Raw genomic sequence first — 18,809 nt, 5'->3', positions numbered from 1 at the left:
AAGGTCCTAGATTCAAATTCAGCTCCCTCCTGAGTTGTTCTGTAATGGTTAAAAGTTATTTAACTGAGTCTTAGCTTTCACATCTATAAAATGAGGATGTTAACCAAAAAGGATTATGAGAATGAAACAGAACAGCAAACTACCACAATCCTACCGGGATGTAAATAAACAGTAAATTTGAAAAAAATCTCACAGCAGAAAATAAAAAGCATGATCATGCCTAACAATCTGACATCACAACATTTAAACAAAATACACAAAACCTTTATTTCTTAAACATTAGAAATTTCCCTTCTGCACCAAACTATGAAAGATAAAATTTTTTCAGAATATTTGCCTTCCAATAAATAGAAATTCATCAGGAAAGAAATAATTTTAAGAATACTTTAAACCTACCACTCTAAGCGAAAAACAAGTGTAGAGTGTACTAATGTGTCGTCTTTATAAACAAAAAAGTTATTAAGGTTACTCTTTACCAATCTAATTCTGACTTGTTTATGAAAAGCACTATGTCCATTAGTTATGCACTGCTGTCACCTCAACAATTTACGAACTGTTAAATAATTTAATCACTGGTTACGGTATATGTCCTCATCAGTGTCTTTCTAAAAATAATTGTAAATTGCCTCCAACATTAAAAACAAAAATAAATTTAAAGATTCTACAACTTAGGAAAGCTTCTCCAGCCCGTCTCTAAAATTCTGCCGATTCACACAGCTCATTGGCATTTGCATTCATTTTTAAAAAGATTTTTTTTCTGGATTTCAGTGATGATTCTAAACAGCATTATGAGAGCAAATATTAAACTTCGCTTGCAAAGAAAGCTGACAGACTTAAGCCTTTACCAGAAATCATTAAAACACCAGCGCGGTTTTGCACCCTTAAGACAGCGTTACAATCATAGGGTGGGCAGACAAACCCTCCAGCGTTTCCTTCTTCCAAATTTGAAAGAATGCCGCTAGGTCTGGCACCACAAGTAGATAGTGTCACCCCACTCTATCACAGCAGATCAATCGCAAAGACTTTCTCAGAAAGGAGAAAGACACCAAGCATTTGTCTGAAACCACCTTCCCAAAGCGTCTCTATATCAATTAACAAAACACTCACTATCCCTAATCATTAGAAAAGTAGGGTGGGGGGGGACCAATTATGCTAATTTCCTAAGAATCAGAAGCAACTTCCCTTGGTCTCGTTTTCTATTGGTCTGTCCAGTGTGTAATATTCCCAACGTAAAATATTTCCTTAAAAAAAGGGGAGGGGGAGCAGCAGCAATCCCTGGCGAGGGGCCCGTCGCCGTGCTATGGGTCCACAGCGCCCGCGAGGGCAGTGCCCGCACGTCTCCGACCCCCCGCACCCAAGGTCGGCAGACGGCTGCTGCCCCACCGAGCTGCCACCGCGGGCGCCGACCCGCCGCCGCCGCCCGCCCCGCGTCTTCCTAGACAGCCATTTTTGCCCGAGTAGGCGGCCCAGTCCCAGAGCGGGCTCGTTCAAACCTCCTCCTTTCCCTCCAGGACCCAAGGTTTCCTCTGCCTCCTCGGGGAGATGTGGCTCCCGAGGGACTGGAGGAGTAACGGCTTTTTCGGTCTTGGAACGGACCAGAACCATTTGTTACCAGACAAGCGATAATGCGGGCCCAGGTTGCGCGGGTCCTGGCCGAGGGCGGGCCCGGGGAAAGCGGCCTGGGCAGGCGGCGCTGCCGTTCCAGGGCTCGGAGGGTGGCAGCACGGCCACCGTCCCGGGATACGGCGAGTGCTTTCCTCCCTCGCTCCCCCCCCACCCCCCCTCCCCGAGCCCGGCTCCTAGACGGCAGGACGGCAGGGAAGGGGTAGGGGGAGGGAGCCGGAGGATAAGAGGGGCCGGCCGAGTATCTTACCTTGTACTCCGCCGGGAGCTGGGCGGGCTGGGTGGCCTGGGGAGGGGAAAAGGGTCGGGGGAGGGGGCGGGGAAAGGGGGGGGAGCCCCTGTGAGGTGTAGCTTCGGAGCAGCTCCCGCCGCCGCCACAGCCACCGCCTCCTTTCCGATTCACTCAAACAAACAAGATGGCTGCCGTTACGCCGCGGCTCTTCCTGCCGCCCAAATCCTCGGTTCAAATCGGCAGGATGTTTACGGTCAAAATGGTACATATGCGCCTGCGCAGCCAGCCTAGGACCCAGAAGGAGCGGACGCAGGCGCAGTGACCATTTCCTGCCCTTTGGACCCCGCCCTCTGGTTGTGCAGCCCCGAACTAAGCAGGCGCTAAGGTGATTTTCTGGCCAGAGCGTCTTCAAGGGTTGAGAACCAGGCAGATAGCGCACGCGCAGTGCTTGCCAGTGAAGTGAATCCCTGGCTTTTATCTTTATTTTTGCACTTGTTTTAGAGGGAAGAGCTATCGTTTGCCACGACACAAAAACTCATTTTAATGGCTCTGTAGCGACGAAAGTAACATAAAACCCTTAAACAAGCTCCATAAAATCTAAGGGTTCAGTCAACCTAGATTTATAGATAGTTGGGGTACAACAGAGATAGAACCTGCCTCCATGAAGCTTTCAGTGTAGCTAGGGAGAGATTTTTAAATTTTTAGACATGCCTGTGGCACAAAAAAAGTCAAATGTACAAGGAGACCCAAAAGTAGGTCAGTTGGGAGCAGAAGAGAGGTCTTTCTTGAGTAATTTTGCAGCTGGGATGTGGAGGTTGAGTCCCAGGAAGAGAGAACAGCATGTACAAAAGTCCTGTGGCGGTAGAGAACAAACTAAGGACAGAAGAAAAAAAAAAGAAAGTCATGTATATGGACACTGATGGAGGATTCTGCATTTTAGAAAGACCATCCAGGCATATTGGAGAGGACTAAATGACCAAGTGTAATTTGTGTTCGTTTGTGTGTGTGTGTTTTGTTTTGTTTTTAAGGAAATAAAACCAATAGGAAATGGTAACTGATTCCTTATGGAGTCGTGGTAGAGGGAGTTGCAAAGATGATTCCTCTGGTTTGGAACTTACTTATAAGGATTATATGGTCTAGACTGGGTAGCCATACACTGACATAGAGCAGATGGAGGAAGGTTATATAAAGGTTAGTTTTGTTCTGTTTTTGTTTGTTGTCCATTTCACCAAGTTTCTATTCTCTCATTGGCTTCTTTAACTGGTCTCTCCACTTCCACTCTCGTTCTTCTTCAATTAATCAATTCCTTGCAATGCAGCCAAAAGAACCTTTGCAAAACACATGTGTGAACAGTCCCCTCCCCTTTAAAAACTCTTCCATAGCTTTTAGGCTATTACCCAGAATACTTGATGTAGCCCCTGTCTCCTGCTCCAGCTTCCTCGCTGCACCACCCCTGCACCCCTGCACTGTGCTCCAGTCACTCCACTTTTAAAATCATCAAATGCACTATGAGTACTCCTGCCTCAAGAATTTTGCACTGGCTGTTCCTTGTGCTTAGAATAGTCTTGTATTTCCACCCCCCACCCCCAGTCTTTTTTTTTTTTTTTTATGTTTATTTAGTTAAACAGTGCTGTCAGCACAGAGCCAGACATGGGGCTCGAACTCACAAACCATGAGACCATGCCCTTAGTCTAATTCTTAATCTTCCACAATCTTAGTTCCACAGTTATTTCCTCAAGAGAATCTACTCTGATCTTCTGTATTACTTAGGGTAATGTTATTACTGTAAAATAAATCCCCTCCCCGCCCAAAATTTGAGGGCTTTACAAAATGGCCCTACCAATTACCGCCTGTATGGGGATAATAGTTTTCATGATTGTTGAAAGAAGTAAATGAGATCATATATTCAAAGTATGTAGCATAATGCTTGGAACTGAGTTATTACTCAGTAAATTGTGGCTATTGTTCTTGTTCCTTCTTTCTGAGCAATGAAATAGCAAGGTATGGCAAATATTTATCAGATACTCAAGTTTTAAGAACATTGAAAATACCTGGATACTCTTAAATGTCCCTCTTAACTATACTCTATGTCCATCTTGTAATCCATATTTGAAAATGTCCCTCTCTCTCCCCCTCTCCCCTTCTCCTCTCTCACTTTTCTTCCACTCCCACTTTCCCTCCAGTACTGAATTGCCAAGGTACTATCACTTCTTTCCTCTTGAACCATTTTTATACTTACTCATTAGATCTCCACCGAAGTCCACCTTCCCTTTCACGGACTTTTATATAGTTTCTTCACATACAGCCCTGGTCACCTAAATCTGCTGAATTTGATTCTTTTGACCAAGGTTTATGTTCTGTTCTGGCTTAAAGTCCCATCCTGTCGACATATTCATTGATCTCCTTGTACCAGAATGTCAAGTTAACTTTTCTTGTTATAGAATTTAGCTGCAGTCACTATCTCCTTTACCTGGCAATACTTATTTGATGATTCTGCATGTTAATTTTAATAACTGTAGATTTGTTTGACTGAAACCATGACAGGACCAATTTAAATCGGCTTTCATCTTCTTTGGTTGAAAATATCCTGTTTTCCTTTTCTGATTATTCAGTTGATGACTTGTGTGATTTGGGACAACCAGTGTCTGAAGAACTGGAGGCTGCCACTGTTCTGCATATGTTTATGAAAGCAGCTGTGTTCTTTCTTATTTCACAATGACATGCACACACACGCATACACACACAACACATGCATACACACACAACTGAGACTTAATGTGAAACAAAAATGGTTACAGAGAAAAATTACCAACTGATTGGTAATTATTTAAGATTTACACACAATTTTGTAGACTTATTCCTTTGAGTTGCCAAATTTTAAAAGGAGGGTTATTTTACAATATAAAAAATATATATGGTAAGTAGGAGGCATTCGATTAGGAGAGATATAAGGCAAATGGATAGATGTTCAGGAGTATTTCAATGTTAGTAATGGGTGAGTATTGAGCAAGTGGCACCAGAATTTTTAAAAATTTTATTTAAATAAAAAAAATCAAAGTATAAAATATTTGTTGCATGAAACTTCTAAACTTTATTTAAGAAAATCTAGAGTGAATAGCCTCGTTAAGATTCTGGACTAAGCAGAGAAATGGACAGAAAGTAACTGGGAAAACAATCGTATATTCTGGCTTTTCCTCTAATGTCAACAATATCCATTTTATCTTTAAAAGGGACTGGAGGGGCACCTGGGTGGCACAGTTGGTTAAGTGTCTGCCTCTTGATCTTGGCTCAGGTCAGGATCACTTGGTTTGTGAATTTGAGCCCTGCCTCCGGTTCTGTGCTAATGGTGCGGAGCCTGCTTGGGATTCTGTCTTTCCTCTCTACCCTTTTCCCACTGTGTGTGCACGCTCTCTTTCTCCCTCTCTCTCAAAATAAATAAGCTTAAAAACATTTAAAAATAGAAGGGACTTTAATATTTTGATCAAAGCAGGAATGCATTTTAAGGACAACCATAGTCAAAAATATTATAAAGAGACATAGAAATTATATAAGAAGACATAAGAAATTATATAAGATTGAGGACAAAACATGGAAATATTAATTCTTAATGTGCTGAGATATTAAGTAAATGACTGGGTAATGGAGTGTGTGTGAGAGAGAGCTTTGTGAGCCACAGAAATGGTAGATTTCATTCACAGCCCCATGCTTTGAGCATATGGGTTTGAGTCAGTATCATACACTGGAGAGGGGCTGCAAATCTCTCTGTCCAAGTGTACAAAAGGTCTGATCAGACAGGTAGGGGTCAGTAAAGAAAAATCACCAGAGGCCAGAGCAGGCCCAGGGATGCTGTAGGTCTGTGGGCCAGGTGAGACTGTGAGTTTGTCAAGAACTGAGGTTGAGACCAGGTGAAGCTGCAAAAGCAGAAGCTGGGTAGGGGCCTATGTTAATCACTTGGACTTGTCTCAGAAACTTTCATCATACTAACTGCATTTCAATGCTGAGAGCAGTTTTAACCCTTTAGCTGGGGATTTTTGTCAGTGACTATTTTAATGCATTTCTTCTGTCTTCAAGCCCATCATCTCTTCTGTGCATTGTGCTGCACCTTTGAGAATAATGGGTATTTATCCAAAAGTAGATGGATAGTGTTTCTTCTGAACCTCTCTAATCATTGCAGAATGTGGGCATTTGTGTTGTTGTAACATGATATACTTTGTTCCTTTCATTTAGCAAAACTGCTTACTAAAAATAATAGGGCGAACTGGAAGAAAATTAAGCTGGGTAGGTCCCTTAACTCCTATACAACTATCAAAAATGTTAACATCTTAATGAAAAATCCTTGCAAACTTAAAAAAGACATACTAAGTTACCATTCATCAAAGACGTAACATAGTAAATAGAGTACTTTTCCTAAAAAGAAGGGGAAGGTGACTTGATGGAAGGGGTGAAAGGGAAGGTGGGAGCTGCTAAGTTAAGAGGCAAGGACAAAATGCACAGAGATAAAGGAAACTCCAGCAGTAAGCACTTTAGAGACACAGCATGTGGCTAAACTGAGCCAAGTACTGACTTGAAGTGATTGGGAGTGATGTACAGTCTTGTGCTTTCTGTGGCTAGGTGCTCAACTGTGTTAATTGCTTTGCATTAACTTGATGGGGGCAAAAAGTTAATGTGCTGGGGAAAGGAATCATATTTGAACTAATGTAATTTCCATGTTATTTGGAAATTATTCCCCTATCTGCTAATCCTATGTGAGGAATTAACATTATTATATAAACTCACACTAAAATATAACTGACTGAAATTCTTTCCCTAAAGAATAAAGGCGAACTTTATTATCAGTGAGGTCTGATATATTTATGGCAGAATGGCAGGGAATGAGGCTTGTCCAACTTTAATAGATTTACAGCTCAGGAACTTGTTAAATTGCAGATTTGCATTTGGCAGTTTAGGGTGGGGTCCAAAAATTCTATTTTTTGTTTGCTTTTTTTTTTTTTTTTTTTTTTGGCGGGGGCGGCGGGGGGGGGGGGACAAGATTCCAGGTAATTCCGAGGCTGCTGGTACACGAACCATATCAAGGAGCAAAGATTTTTACAGAACAGACTTTGGAACCAGGTAGACCTTGGTTTATATCATGGCTTTTCCATAGCTGTGTGACCTTCAGCAAGTTGCTCAACTTCTCTGAAACTCAGTTTTCTTATCTGTAAAATTAGGCTAAATAGTATCTATAGCCTCATGGCTGTGGTGTTCATTGCCCAAGATGAACTAAAGCATCTAGCTCAGTAAATCATAGTTACTATTTTAATATTATTGTAGTTGGATCTGATAATTTTCTCTTTCCTATTGATATAGAATAAAGATCTATATTGAGTTCCATGCTAAACTGAGAACTACTTCCCAATATCTTTCCCTTTTCCTTTAGTTTGGCACATGGCCCCAGGTAAAACATTACATTTCCCAAACTCCCTTGCATGTAGGTGTGGCCAAGTGAATATGTTCTACTCAGTGATATGTGAGTGTTCCTAAAAGATTTCTTTAAAAGGAGCAGCCTGGGGCACTTGAGTGGCTCAGTTGGTTAAGTGTCTGACTTCTGCTCAGGTCATGATCTCATGGTCTGTGAGTTCGAGCCCCACATAGGGCTCTGTGCTGATATCTCAGAGCCTGCAAGCCTGCTTTGGATTCTGTGTTTCCCTCTCTCTATGCCTCTCCCCCACTCATGCTCCGTTTCTCTCTCTGTCAAAAATAAATAAACATTAAAAAAAAAAAAGCAGTCCAGACTTCTTTTTCCTCCATTTTGCTGCTTGGAATGTAGATGTGATAGCTGGTGCTCCAGCAGTAATCTTGGACCATGAGCACAAGGGTTATGCTAAGGATAGTAGAGCAGTGAGATGGACAAGTTTGGACCCATGATAACTTTACAGAGCTCTCATGTGACCTCTCAAGTGTCCATCTTCAGGCTTCTTTCTTATAACTTAGAAATAAAGTCATGTCTTGATATTTTTGTTTTTTCTGTTATTTGCAGCGGTATCTAATCCTCACTGATACAAACATTTACCTGGTTCAAGTGCTTTATAAGATACAAGGGATATAAAAATGAATGTCTGGTCTTTAACTTCAAGTAGCTCAGTCTTATATGTTACATCATTTAGTTGTCTTTCATAGAGTACTGTTTTATAATTTCATTGAAAGAATTTTGTCACCTATAAACTTCACTTTCAAGCACCCTGTCCCCTCATTATTTTTTTGGCCATGCAAATAATAAATCTTCCACCAAATATGTTCTTCCAAGTCTTTGTCATATATTCCATTTTTCTTTAAAAAAAACATTTTAGGGGTGCCTGAGTGGCTCAGTTGGATTAGTGTCTGACCTCGGCTCAGGTCATGATCTCACAGTTCGTAAGTCTGAGCTCCATGTCAGGCTCTGTGCTGACAGCTCAAAGCCTGGAGCCTGCTTTGGATTCTGTGTCTCCCTCTCTCTCTTCCCCTCCCCTGCTCATGCTCTGTCTCTGAAAGATAAACATTAAAAAATTTAAAAACAAAAACAAAACAAAACAACCCATTTTAAATCATGAGGGAGAAAATCAGGAGCCATCAATCAAAAGTCATGGTCAGTTTCTCCAGCATCTCCCTTTAGCTTTCCCAGTAACCACCTTCATGGTGAAGAAATAAATTTACATGTTTCATCCCAAGACTTGGCAATTCCCTATTTTAGACTTTAAGTTCACTGGCAATACTTCATGGTTTTCCTTGGAGGGCAGCATTTCATGTTATCTGAAATTGTTAGTACATGATGAATTTGTTGAGCCCCAGAAAGCTCTCTATTACATTTCTCTCCAAGATACTATCTCCCAAACCAAGCAGCATTTTTCTTTGGCATGTCAAGTCCATATGGGAAATCTCTGCACATACTGTAGAATTATGAAGGTGTAGCAGTCATGGATTATTCCTGGGAGATGTTTTCTCACTAGCACCTTTTCCTCCTTAGCATTATATGAGTATAAGTAACAATAACTGCTTCTTTTGATGGTCCAGAATTGATCACCGTTTATTGGCAAAGGTGCATCCGATATAAAACTCTTTTCTTATGCACTGTACTTCTTGTCTGGAATCAGTTGGATTTAATTTATGTTAAGTTTTACTTCAACCACTGATAGGATTTTAAGTTGCAGAATAAAACTGGGCAATCTCAGGGCATCTGGGTGGCTCAGTCGACTGAGAGTCCGACTTCAGCTCAGGTCATGATTTCACAGTTCAAGAGTTTGGGCCCCACATCGAGCTCTCTGCTGTCGGTAGAGTCAGCTTCAGATACTCTGTCTCCCTCCGTCTCTGTACCTCCCCAGCTCATGCTCTGTCTTAAAAAAAAAAAAAAAAAAACATTAAAAAAATACATTTAAAACTGGACAAACTCTTTGTCCACTAGCTCATGGAAGGTCAGGTTCAAAAGGATGATAGTCAAGAATTATTTATTTTAGATATGGAATGGTACTGTGGTTATATTTTTATTTTATCATTTTTTAAATGTTCTGATGCTTTATGCCTTTACTGATTTTTTTTTTTGTCTAGTTGTTCTATCAATAAGGCATGTTAAAATCTCAAGCTATAATTATGGAATTGAATATCTCTCCCTTTATTTCTATCAATTTTTAATTAATATATTTTAAAACTCTGTTATAAGACTTAACTTCCTAACAACAAATTCCTTTATCATTATAAAATGTCTTTATCATTGATAATGATCTTTGTCTTGAATTCTGTTTTATCTGCAATTAATTCCACTCCACTCTTCTTATGGTTACTATTTGTATGGTATATATATTTTCTGTCCATTTACTTTTTTAAAAATTAAAAACTTTTTTATTAAGTTTTTTATTTTAATTTCAGTATAGTTAACATACAGTGTTATATAAGTTTCAGGCATACAATATAGTGATTCAATAATTCTATACATCATTATTCAGTGCTCATCATGATGAGTGTACTCTTAATCTCCTTCACCTATTTCACTTATCCCCCTACCCACCTCCCCTCGGGTATGTTTTATTTTGAGTGAGTACCCTCAGTTAAAGTAATTTTTTTCAACAAGAACATTTTTTACTTGAGGCATACTTCAGAATAGATGGTTCTAAAAGATATGTATAAAACATTCTATCCAAGAAAAATAGAAAGAATATGCATTTTCTTCATGTACACAAAGAAGAATCCTCTGGTTAAATCACATACAAAGAGAAGTAACAGATATTACAAATTTAAGAAGACTGAAATCATACCAATTGTATTTTCCAACCACAATTGTACAAAACTAAAGATCAACAAAAACATACTGAACAATCAACAATGTAAATAAATATTAAATATTTAATTTGTAAATATTAAACAGTACACTATTGCACCAGCAATGAGCCAGATAAGAAATAAAATGGCAAATCAAAAAATGCCTCAAAATAAGAGAAAAAGAAAACACATTATTCTCAAATCTATGGGATGCAGCAGAAGCAAATGTTATAAATTTATGCTATAAATGCTTATATTAAGATAAAAATTTAATATAAACAACATTACATCATAAGGACCTAGAAAAAGAAGGAACTTAGCTGAAATTTATCAGGGAAAAAGAATAACAAAGCAAAATCAGCAATAAATAGGGACCAGAATAAACAATAACATAATATTGAAAGTAATCACCAGTTTAAAAAAAAATAAAATTGGTAATGCTTTACCTACATTAACTAAGAAAAAAAGAGAAAAGATTCAAAAACCAAAATGAGAAATGGAAGAGAAAACAATACAACAGACAACCACAGAAATAACATAGTATGATAACATTACTGTAAATAATTATATAATAACAAATCAGGTAACTTAGGAAAAAACCCAGATAATTCCTAAAAATACACAATTTATCAAGATTGAATCATGAATCTTGAATCCAAGAGGTGGGAAATTATCTTAGATCAATAACAAGAACGAATGTTGTATTAGGAATCAAAAATCTCCCAGCAAAGAACAGCCCAAGACCACATGGGTTCACTGGTGAATTCTAATAAACATTTAATTAATGGTAATCTTTATCAAAATCTTACATATAATGGAACAGAGAGAACACATTCAAAATAATTCAATGAGGCCAGTACTACCCTGATACCAAAGAAGGATAAAAACAAGAACAAAAAACCTGGTTTGTCCAATATAAGTACTGCTACTCCAACTTTCTTTTTACATCCATTTGCATGATAAATGTTTCTCTACCCCCTCACTTTCAATCTGCAGGTGTCTTTAGGTCTAAAGTGAGTCTCTTATAGGCAGCATATGGATGGGTTTATTTTATTTTATTTTATTTTATTTTATTTTATTTTATTTTATTTTAACCCATTCTGACACCCTATGTCTTTTGATTGGAGTGTTTAGTCCATTTACATTCAACGTAATTATTGATAGATACTTTTTTGTGTGCCATTTTATTACTTGATTTGTTGTTGTTTCTGGAGATTCATTACTTTTGATCTCTCCTTTGCACTCAAAGAGTCCCCTTTCATATTTCTTACATGGCTGGCTCACGAAATCCTTTAAGTTTTGTTTGTCTGGTAAACTCTTTATCTCTTCTTCTATTCTGAATTATGGCCTTGCTGGATAGAGTATTGTTGCCTGCAGATTTTCCCCATTCAGCACATTGAATATATCATGCCATTACCTTCTGGCTTGCCAAGTTTCTGTCGAGAAATCTCCAGCTAGTCTTATGGGTTTTCCCTTATAAGTTAAGCCCTTCTTTTGTCTTCCTGCTTTTAAGGTTTTCCTTTATCACTGTATTTCGTAAATTTAATTCGTGTTGGCCTGCTTTTGTTGATCTTAATGGGAGTTCTCTGTGCCTCAAGGATCTGGATAGCTATTTCTTCCCCCAGATTTGAGATGTTTTCTGCTATTATTTCTTGAGATAAATTTTCTGCCCCATTTTCTCTCTTCTTCTTCTGGGTCTCCTATAATACAAATGTTATTAAATTTTAATGGAGTCACTGAGTTCGTCAAGTCTATTCTTATGTTGCATAATTTTTCTTTCTCTCTTTTGTTCAGCTTCATTATTTTCCATTACTTTGTCTTCTAGGTCATTAATTCATTCCTCTATTTTTTCCAGCCTGCTGTTCATTGCATCAAGCTGTTTCCAATCTTGCTTATTGCATTCTTTATCTTTGATTCTTTTTTAAAATTTCTTTGAGAGAGACAGAGAAAGCATGAGTGGAGGAGGGGCAGAGAGAGAGGGAGACAGATAATCCCAAGCAGGCTCAGCTAGTTTAGCACACAGAGCCTGATGTGGGGCTCGAACTCATGAAACTGTGAGATCACGAGCTGAGCCAAAATCAAGAGTTGGATGCTTGTCTTTCATTCTTTTCTCAAGCCCAATGAATATCCGTATGATTTTTGCTTTAAAGTCTTCATCACGCATGTTACTTATATCTGTTTCACTTATATATCTGACTGTGACCTTATCTTGTTCTCTCATGTGGGATACATTCCCCCATCTTGGCATTTTGCTAAGTCTCTGCCTTCTTCTGTGTGTTTTCTAGAAAAGCCCTTTTTGCCTCCTGCTCCTAAAAGTAATGGCTTTATGAAGAAGAGGTTATGTAGCACCCACGGTCTGTGCTTCATGGAGTGTCTCCAGTGTGTACTGTATGTGCTCTGCTGTTTCGTTTTGGCTGCTCTATATCCTTTAGGCCATTCATTTGCAGAGGCTCTTCTTGCCTGCAGTGGGCATTGTTTGGTCCTTGGCCTAAATGTGGCAACTTTAACTAGGTGTGCTCTGGTCTGCTTGTAAAATGAGATCCAACACCAACTCCACCAGAACTGAGGCCCTGTAGAACTCTCTGGTCAGGAGACATGGTGTGGATAGGGGTTTGTGCTGGCGATGAGGTTTGGGGTGATGGTGGGGACAGCCAAGAAAGAATTCTTGAAGACATCTTTGGTGCAAAAAGGTGATTTTGTTAAAGCATGGGAAAGGACCCATAGGCAGAAAGAGCTGCACTGGGGTTGTGAAGAGTGACAGGTTATATACTAAGGAGTTGGAGAAGGTAAAGTCAAGGGAAAGTTTTCAAAGAGATTTTCATATGCTAAAGAAGATTCACAGGATATTAGAGGTCTAGCTATTGTCAAAGTAAGGTTGTTTTTCCCTTTAGCAGAGCATTAACATTAAGAGAGTAGGGAGTTCCTAGAGAAATGTTCTACTCTGCCAGTCCCAAGTATTTGTCAATGGGCTGCAGGTTATAAGGAAATTTAATTTTACCTGCTATTTTCCTTCTTGCCTTTGTTCCCCATATCACTATGGAGGGGTGATGTTGGGGCTCCAGGAAACTGAGTCTACAGGTTTCTGGAGATTAGGCTATTGATAAGATTGCCTTTTTGTTGTAATTTACTAAGATATTTGTAAACTGATGGAGACCCATGTATTGTATGACTGTGATCTCTATCAGTTAACCATTTGTTTTCTTTCCTTTCCTTTGTTCTTGGGCAGCCAGGAGTGCCTGAGGAATATCACACATAGCCCACCTGGGGTGGGGGTGGTGGTGGTGGTCATGTGCTAGCTTGTGCTTTGCCCTTAGCCTGTGTTAGGTTTCCATATCACTAGTGTTCTTGGGAAAGGGTCTGCCATGCTGGTACTGAGGCAAGGTTGACTGAGAAGAGCCATCCCTCCAGACCGCAGTGGGGTGGGACGTGGTGTAAGCAAGTTAGGTAGCCTGTGTTGGAGCTGCGCTGCTTCCTGCGGGTGGCTCTGTGTTTATGCTGAGGGGTAGGAGAGTGAAATGGCACCAGACGGTCTTTTGTTCCTGGAGAGGAATCACTGTGAAAACTGCCTCACAGGGAAGCTCCTAGACTAGTGAATAATATCCGTACTGTGTGCCCCAGGCATTCTTCAGATTGCTGTTTTCACACTGTCTGTCCCAGCCCATCCCCCTGTTGTTTGCCTGCCTTCTTCCAGGAGCAGGACAGTGCCCTCAGGGGTCTATCCCAGCCAAGCTCACTGACTTTTAACACTACAGGCTTTAAGCCCTGATGGTTTCATGAACTCACAAAATTCAGCCCCTCTTGTTTTCCAAGCCAATGGCTTTGGGGAAGCATCCTCCTTGTGTGTTCTCCTGTGTGCTCCTCTCTCTTTCTCACCCTTTTCTGTGACCATGGCTCCCTTCCCTTTGCAGCACCTATGATCCATTTCTCCTAAACCACATCCTGCCTTCCTGCCATCTTTGATGTGGCCTCTTCTCTCCCTTTAGTTGTGGAATTTGTTCTGTATTAAGGTCAATTTCCGGGGTATTTAGGATAATTTGATAGTCATCTAGTTGTGTTCATGACACGAGATGAGCCTAGTGTCCTCCTACTCTGTTGCCATCTTGTTCCACTTGTAGTTATATTTTTAAAGAGCATTCTTATCCTTTAGAGATTCATACTAAAATATTTATATGTTAAATGATAGGATGTTTGGCATGTATTACAAAATAATCCCCAAGAAGGAGGAAGAGGAGTGGGTAAGGCTATAAATAAAACTGCATTGGCTCTGAGCTGACAGTTGTCAAATTTGGGTGAAGTGCATATAAAGGATCACTTTAAATTCTTTATCTTTGCATATGTTTGGAATATTGAACATTTTTAAAAAATAAAAAAAAAATGAGATTGAGAAGTGAGTAATTTTAACCTTAAATAAGCAGATTTCCGAAGATTCACAGAATGGTTTTCAACTGGCATTTGCTGTTGACCACTTGGAATTTATTAAAGTACACTTATGTATAAACACTCAGTTCAACAAACTTTTTCACCATCAATTGGAAACTGAAAAGATTTCTCAATTACATACCTTGTTGTTAAGCAGAGAGCCTTTATCCACTGTCTCATTATAGGAAGATCAACTGGGGTGAAATCTACTTGATATTTTAAGCAATGCATTAGTTAGGCTCTATGGTTTTCCATGCCTTATGTTGCTTCTCTCCTGCCATGATTCATTTCTTTAGCAAAGTGAGGCTATGAGTATCAGAGGCAAAGGTGGATCATGATGTCATCTGTCAAGGATCTGGAAGATCAATGGCAATCTTCATCTTTTCATTCCCAGGTAAGCTCTGCCTACATCTAATCATCCATTCAATAAGCATCTATTTGATAACTGTTACATAGCAGCAAGATTTCCAATGTTTAAAAAACTTACTCGAAAAAAAACAAAACTTACTCGTCCCTCCACATCCCCTTTCAACTACTGTACCATCTCTTATTTTCCCTTTAGAACAAAACTTCTTGAAAGAATTGTTTATGTTTTCCACCTCCAATTCCTCTCCTTTCATAATTTATCTTTTTACTGTGGTAAAATACATATAAAATTCACCATTTAACCATTTTGTAGTGTACAATTCAGTGGCATTTAGTGTAGTGCATTCACAATGTTGTATAGCCATCACTACTATCTAGAATATTCTCATCACCCCAAAAGGGAACCCCATACCCATTCAGCAGTTATTTCCTATTTCCTCTTCTCTCCAGCCCCTGGAAACCACTAATCTATGGATTTTCCTATTCTGGATATTTCATATACATGGAATTACACAATATGTGACTTTTTTTGCCTGATTCTTTAACTTAGCATAATGTTTTCTAGGCTCATTCACATTGTTGTCTGTACTTCACTCGTTTTTATGGCTGAACAATGTTCCAGATATACCAGATTTTGTTTATCCATTCATAAGTTGATGAACATTTGTATTGGTTCTATCTTTTGTCTATTGTGAATAGTGTTGCTATGAACATTTGTGTACATTTGTTTGAATGCTTGTTTTCAATTCTTTTGGGTATATGCCTAGGAGTGGAATTACTAAGTCACATGGTAATTACTGAACAGCATAACTCTTTTCCAGTGTCTGTACTATTTTAGATTCCTACCAGCAATGTATCAGAGTTCCAGTTTCTCAATATCCTTACCAACACTAGTTATTTTATGTTGCATTTAAAAAATTCTGAGTCGATATGAAATGGTATCTCATTATGATTTTAATTGACATTTTTCTGACTAATGACATTAGGCATTTTTTCATGTCCTTATTGGCCATTTATATATCTTCTCTGAAGGATGTCTATTCTAACACTTTGTCCATTTTTAATTGGTTATTTTGTCTCTTTGTTGAGTTGTATGAATTCTTAACATATTCTGAATAATAGATTCTTATTAGATATGTGATTTGTAAATATTTTCTCTATAATTGGTCATTTTTGACAAAGGATAGTGAAGAGCCTAAGGATCTCAAATGTTCTGATATTCAGTAGGATGGATTGCAAGTGTAGATTAAAAAATGTAGTTTGCCTATAGTCTCATTATTAGCAGGAATAAAAAATATTTCAAATTCTTGAGTTGTAGGCAATAGTAGTCCATTTCTGATACCCAAACACGCCCCCAAACTTGAAATATGTAGATGTGCAATTTTTAAAAAATTTATTTTGGGAGTGGGAGGGGCAGAGATAAAGGGAGAGGGAGAGAACTCCAAGCAGGCTCCACACTGGCAGTGTGGAACCGGGCACAGGGCTTATCCTATGAATCTTGCAATCATGACTTGAGCTGGAAACAAAGAGCCAGACGCTTAACCAATTGAGCCACCCAGGTGCCCCTAGATGTGCAATTTAATTCTCAGACTGATATTTGAAATGTTGTCTTGGACCACAATTAAAATGAATCTTGATGAGTTTAAGGAAGATCACCACAACTGAAATTCAATGTTTTTGAGTCTTTCCTTTTCCTGGACCTTTGCAAAATAATATATATTGATTAAATTTAATGTACTGGATTTCCAGGTTTGGAAATTTGGCCTGACATTACAACTGATATTTGGAAGTTAGTAGACTCCTGACCTTTGTGTGAAATAAAGATATGCCATGCAGAATTCCTATGAGTGAACTAGAGATGATATGTCAGTCAGGATCTATCCAGGAGATAGAAATCGCTCAGTAGTTTGAGTGGAACATTTTAATATAAAGTGTTACTATTTAATAATGAAGTAATAAACTTATCCCATGGAATTAACTACTAAGGGATTAAATAGTTAACTAATAACAGAGGATTAACAACTAAGCAATAAAGAGAACTCAGATCACAAGAATAGTAGGTAGAGGGAATAACTTCTACAGCTCAGGATCAGTACCTATGAAAGGAAAAAACTTGAAAGGAAGCAAACAATGACATCCAGACCCTGATGGAGAGGGTGTGGCTGTGCCCTACTTAATGGCAGAGAAATCTGCTGCAGTGCCACCAGTCAGGGGCAGCCGAAAACCACCTGCCACCACCTGCTGGGCCCCAATGAAACTAGGTGGTAATCAGTGTTCTGGAATGTTGGGGAAACTCACTGGGAAGCCACCCTCTGCGGTGATAGACACTTTGCAGTGGTTCTGGCAAAACTTGCTGGAGTGTGAACTCCCCTGGGCGTCCCCTAGGTTTCTTGCTTTTAGGGGGTGGGGGAGCAAAAACTGCACAGAGGAACCGGAAAGTGCAGCCCCTTCCTCCAGTAATGTCTCTTCCACGCCCCCTGCTGACAAAGCCTAACATTGCACCAGCTGCCAACCAGGGAAAGTTCACTTAGTCCAGCCCCTGTATCACAAAGCAAGACAAAGAAAGGTGGATTTGGAGCTGACAGACAATAAATTGATAACTGGCACAAAGGGTGTTTTGTGACTATTTGAGGGAAGAATGCAGAAAAAATATGGTTGATGAGGAAAAATCCTCAGAGGTGTTATTTGTGCAATGCATGGTAGCAGTGCGATTAATTTGAGTACGAAAGCTTAGCAATAGCTGAACCAGGAAACCTGTAATAATTAAAAAATAGATATGTTGAGGATTATCTGAATTTGTGAGTCAAAAGTTCCCAAAACAGGAAGTTCTCTTTTGGAGCAGACCCAAAGATAATGCCCAAAGCAGGTGCTATACAATCAATTATGAGTCAATATCACATGTTCTAGATAAAGTATTCCATTAAATGAAGAAGTGCAGATATCAACAAGCAGATGACTTTTTTGTTTGTTTCTTTGTCTGGGAATGTTGTGGTAAAGGGGTCTTGAAATCAGACCAGGCCTATTTTTGAGGATAAAAGATAAAATTTTCCTTTTAGGTGTGTATCAATTAAGAATGCATTTTTTTTTTCTGAAAGTAATAAATGACCTCCTCCCCCCACAAGGAATAAAAAACAGTGGTTTCAGGAATAAAGAATAAGACATTTAATTATCTCACTTGACAAAACATCTGGTGGAAGAAGTTCCTTGATAGCCTCACAGTTATGCTCTTTCATCCTTAAAATATTGTGGCTTCATGGTTGGAACATGGTATCTGTTGCTCTAGGTATCACTTCACCATTTAAGACGAGAAGAAGGAAGAAAGGAGTTGTCATATGCACCTATGCTCAGCAGACATCATTGGTATCAAACTGCGTTTGACAAATATTTTAATGAGCTATCAGGTGCGTGGCAATGTGTCAGGCTGTGAAATTTAATGCTTTATATTCTGGGCCTTTCCTACATATCCAAATATGAAACTTGTCCTTCCTAGGGATTCCTTTTCCACTCTACACATGCCTGACCTTGCGTAGCAGGGTCTTTCTCCAATCCCTATATACTTAAGGTAATTCCTCTGCTTTGAGCCTTCCTGGTACATTTTAAGAATTATCCTATTATTTATTTTTGCTATAAAATGTTTTTAGGATAACTTTTTCTAATTTTTTTGTGATAGAATTCATTAATATAAAATCATTTTTAAAAATATAATTTATACTGATGGTAGGAAAGATTAAAAAATTTTTTTTCTTAACGTTTATTTTTGAGAGAGAGAGTGAGAGACAGAGCATGAGCAGGGGGAGGGGCAGAGAGAGAAGGGGACACAGAATCCAAAGCAGGCTCCAGGCTCTGAGCTGTCAGCACAGAGCCCGACATGGGGCTTGAACCCACAAACACGAGATTGTGACCT

The 18,809-nt window shown here is 39.1% G+C and overlaps 2 protein-coding genes across 3 annotated transcripts in view; both read right to left on the bottom strand.

Moving 5' to 3' along the window:
* Positions 1-2,074, bottom strand: part of RAD21 (RAD21 cohesin complex component) — a 29,732-nt gene extending 27,658 nt beyond the window's left edge. The window contains exon 1 of one of the 2 annotated variants that reach the window (XM_015072859.3): positions 1,874-2,074. The gene's annotated coding sequence lies outside the window, so the exon portion shown is untranslated. The remainder of the gene's footprint in view (positions 1-1,873) is intronic. The other variant, XM_027064007.2, reaches the window with a different exon arrangement.
* A 2,860-nt stretch (positions 2,075-4,934) lies between these two features.
* LOC113600600 (uncharacterized) overlaps positions 4,935-18,809 on the bottom strand; it is a 63,465-nt gene continuing 49,590 nt past the window's right edge. The window contains exon 2 of the mRNA XM_053208002.1: positions 4,935-9,201. Within this exon, the coding sequence (XP_053063977.1) occupies positions 9,151-9,201 (51 nt within the window). The 3' untranslated portion in view covers positions 4,935-9,150. The remainder of the gene's footprint in view (positions 9,202-18,809) is intronic.

This window comes from Acinonyx jubatus, chromosome F2 (assembly GCF_027475565.1).
Source record: "Acinonyx jubatus isolate Ajub_Pintada_27869175 chromosome F2, VMU_Ajub_asm_v1.0, whole genome shotgun sequence".
In the NCBI taxonomy this organism is placed as follows: Eukaryota; Metazoa; Chordata; class Mammalia; order Carnivora; family Felidae; genus Acinonyx; species Acinonyx jubatus.
The sequence above is the reverse complement of the archived record's forward strand: the minus strand, read 5'-3'. Positions and strand labels throughout refer to the sequence as shown.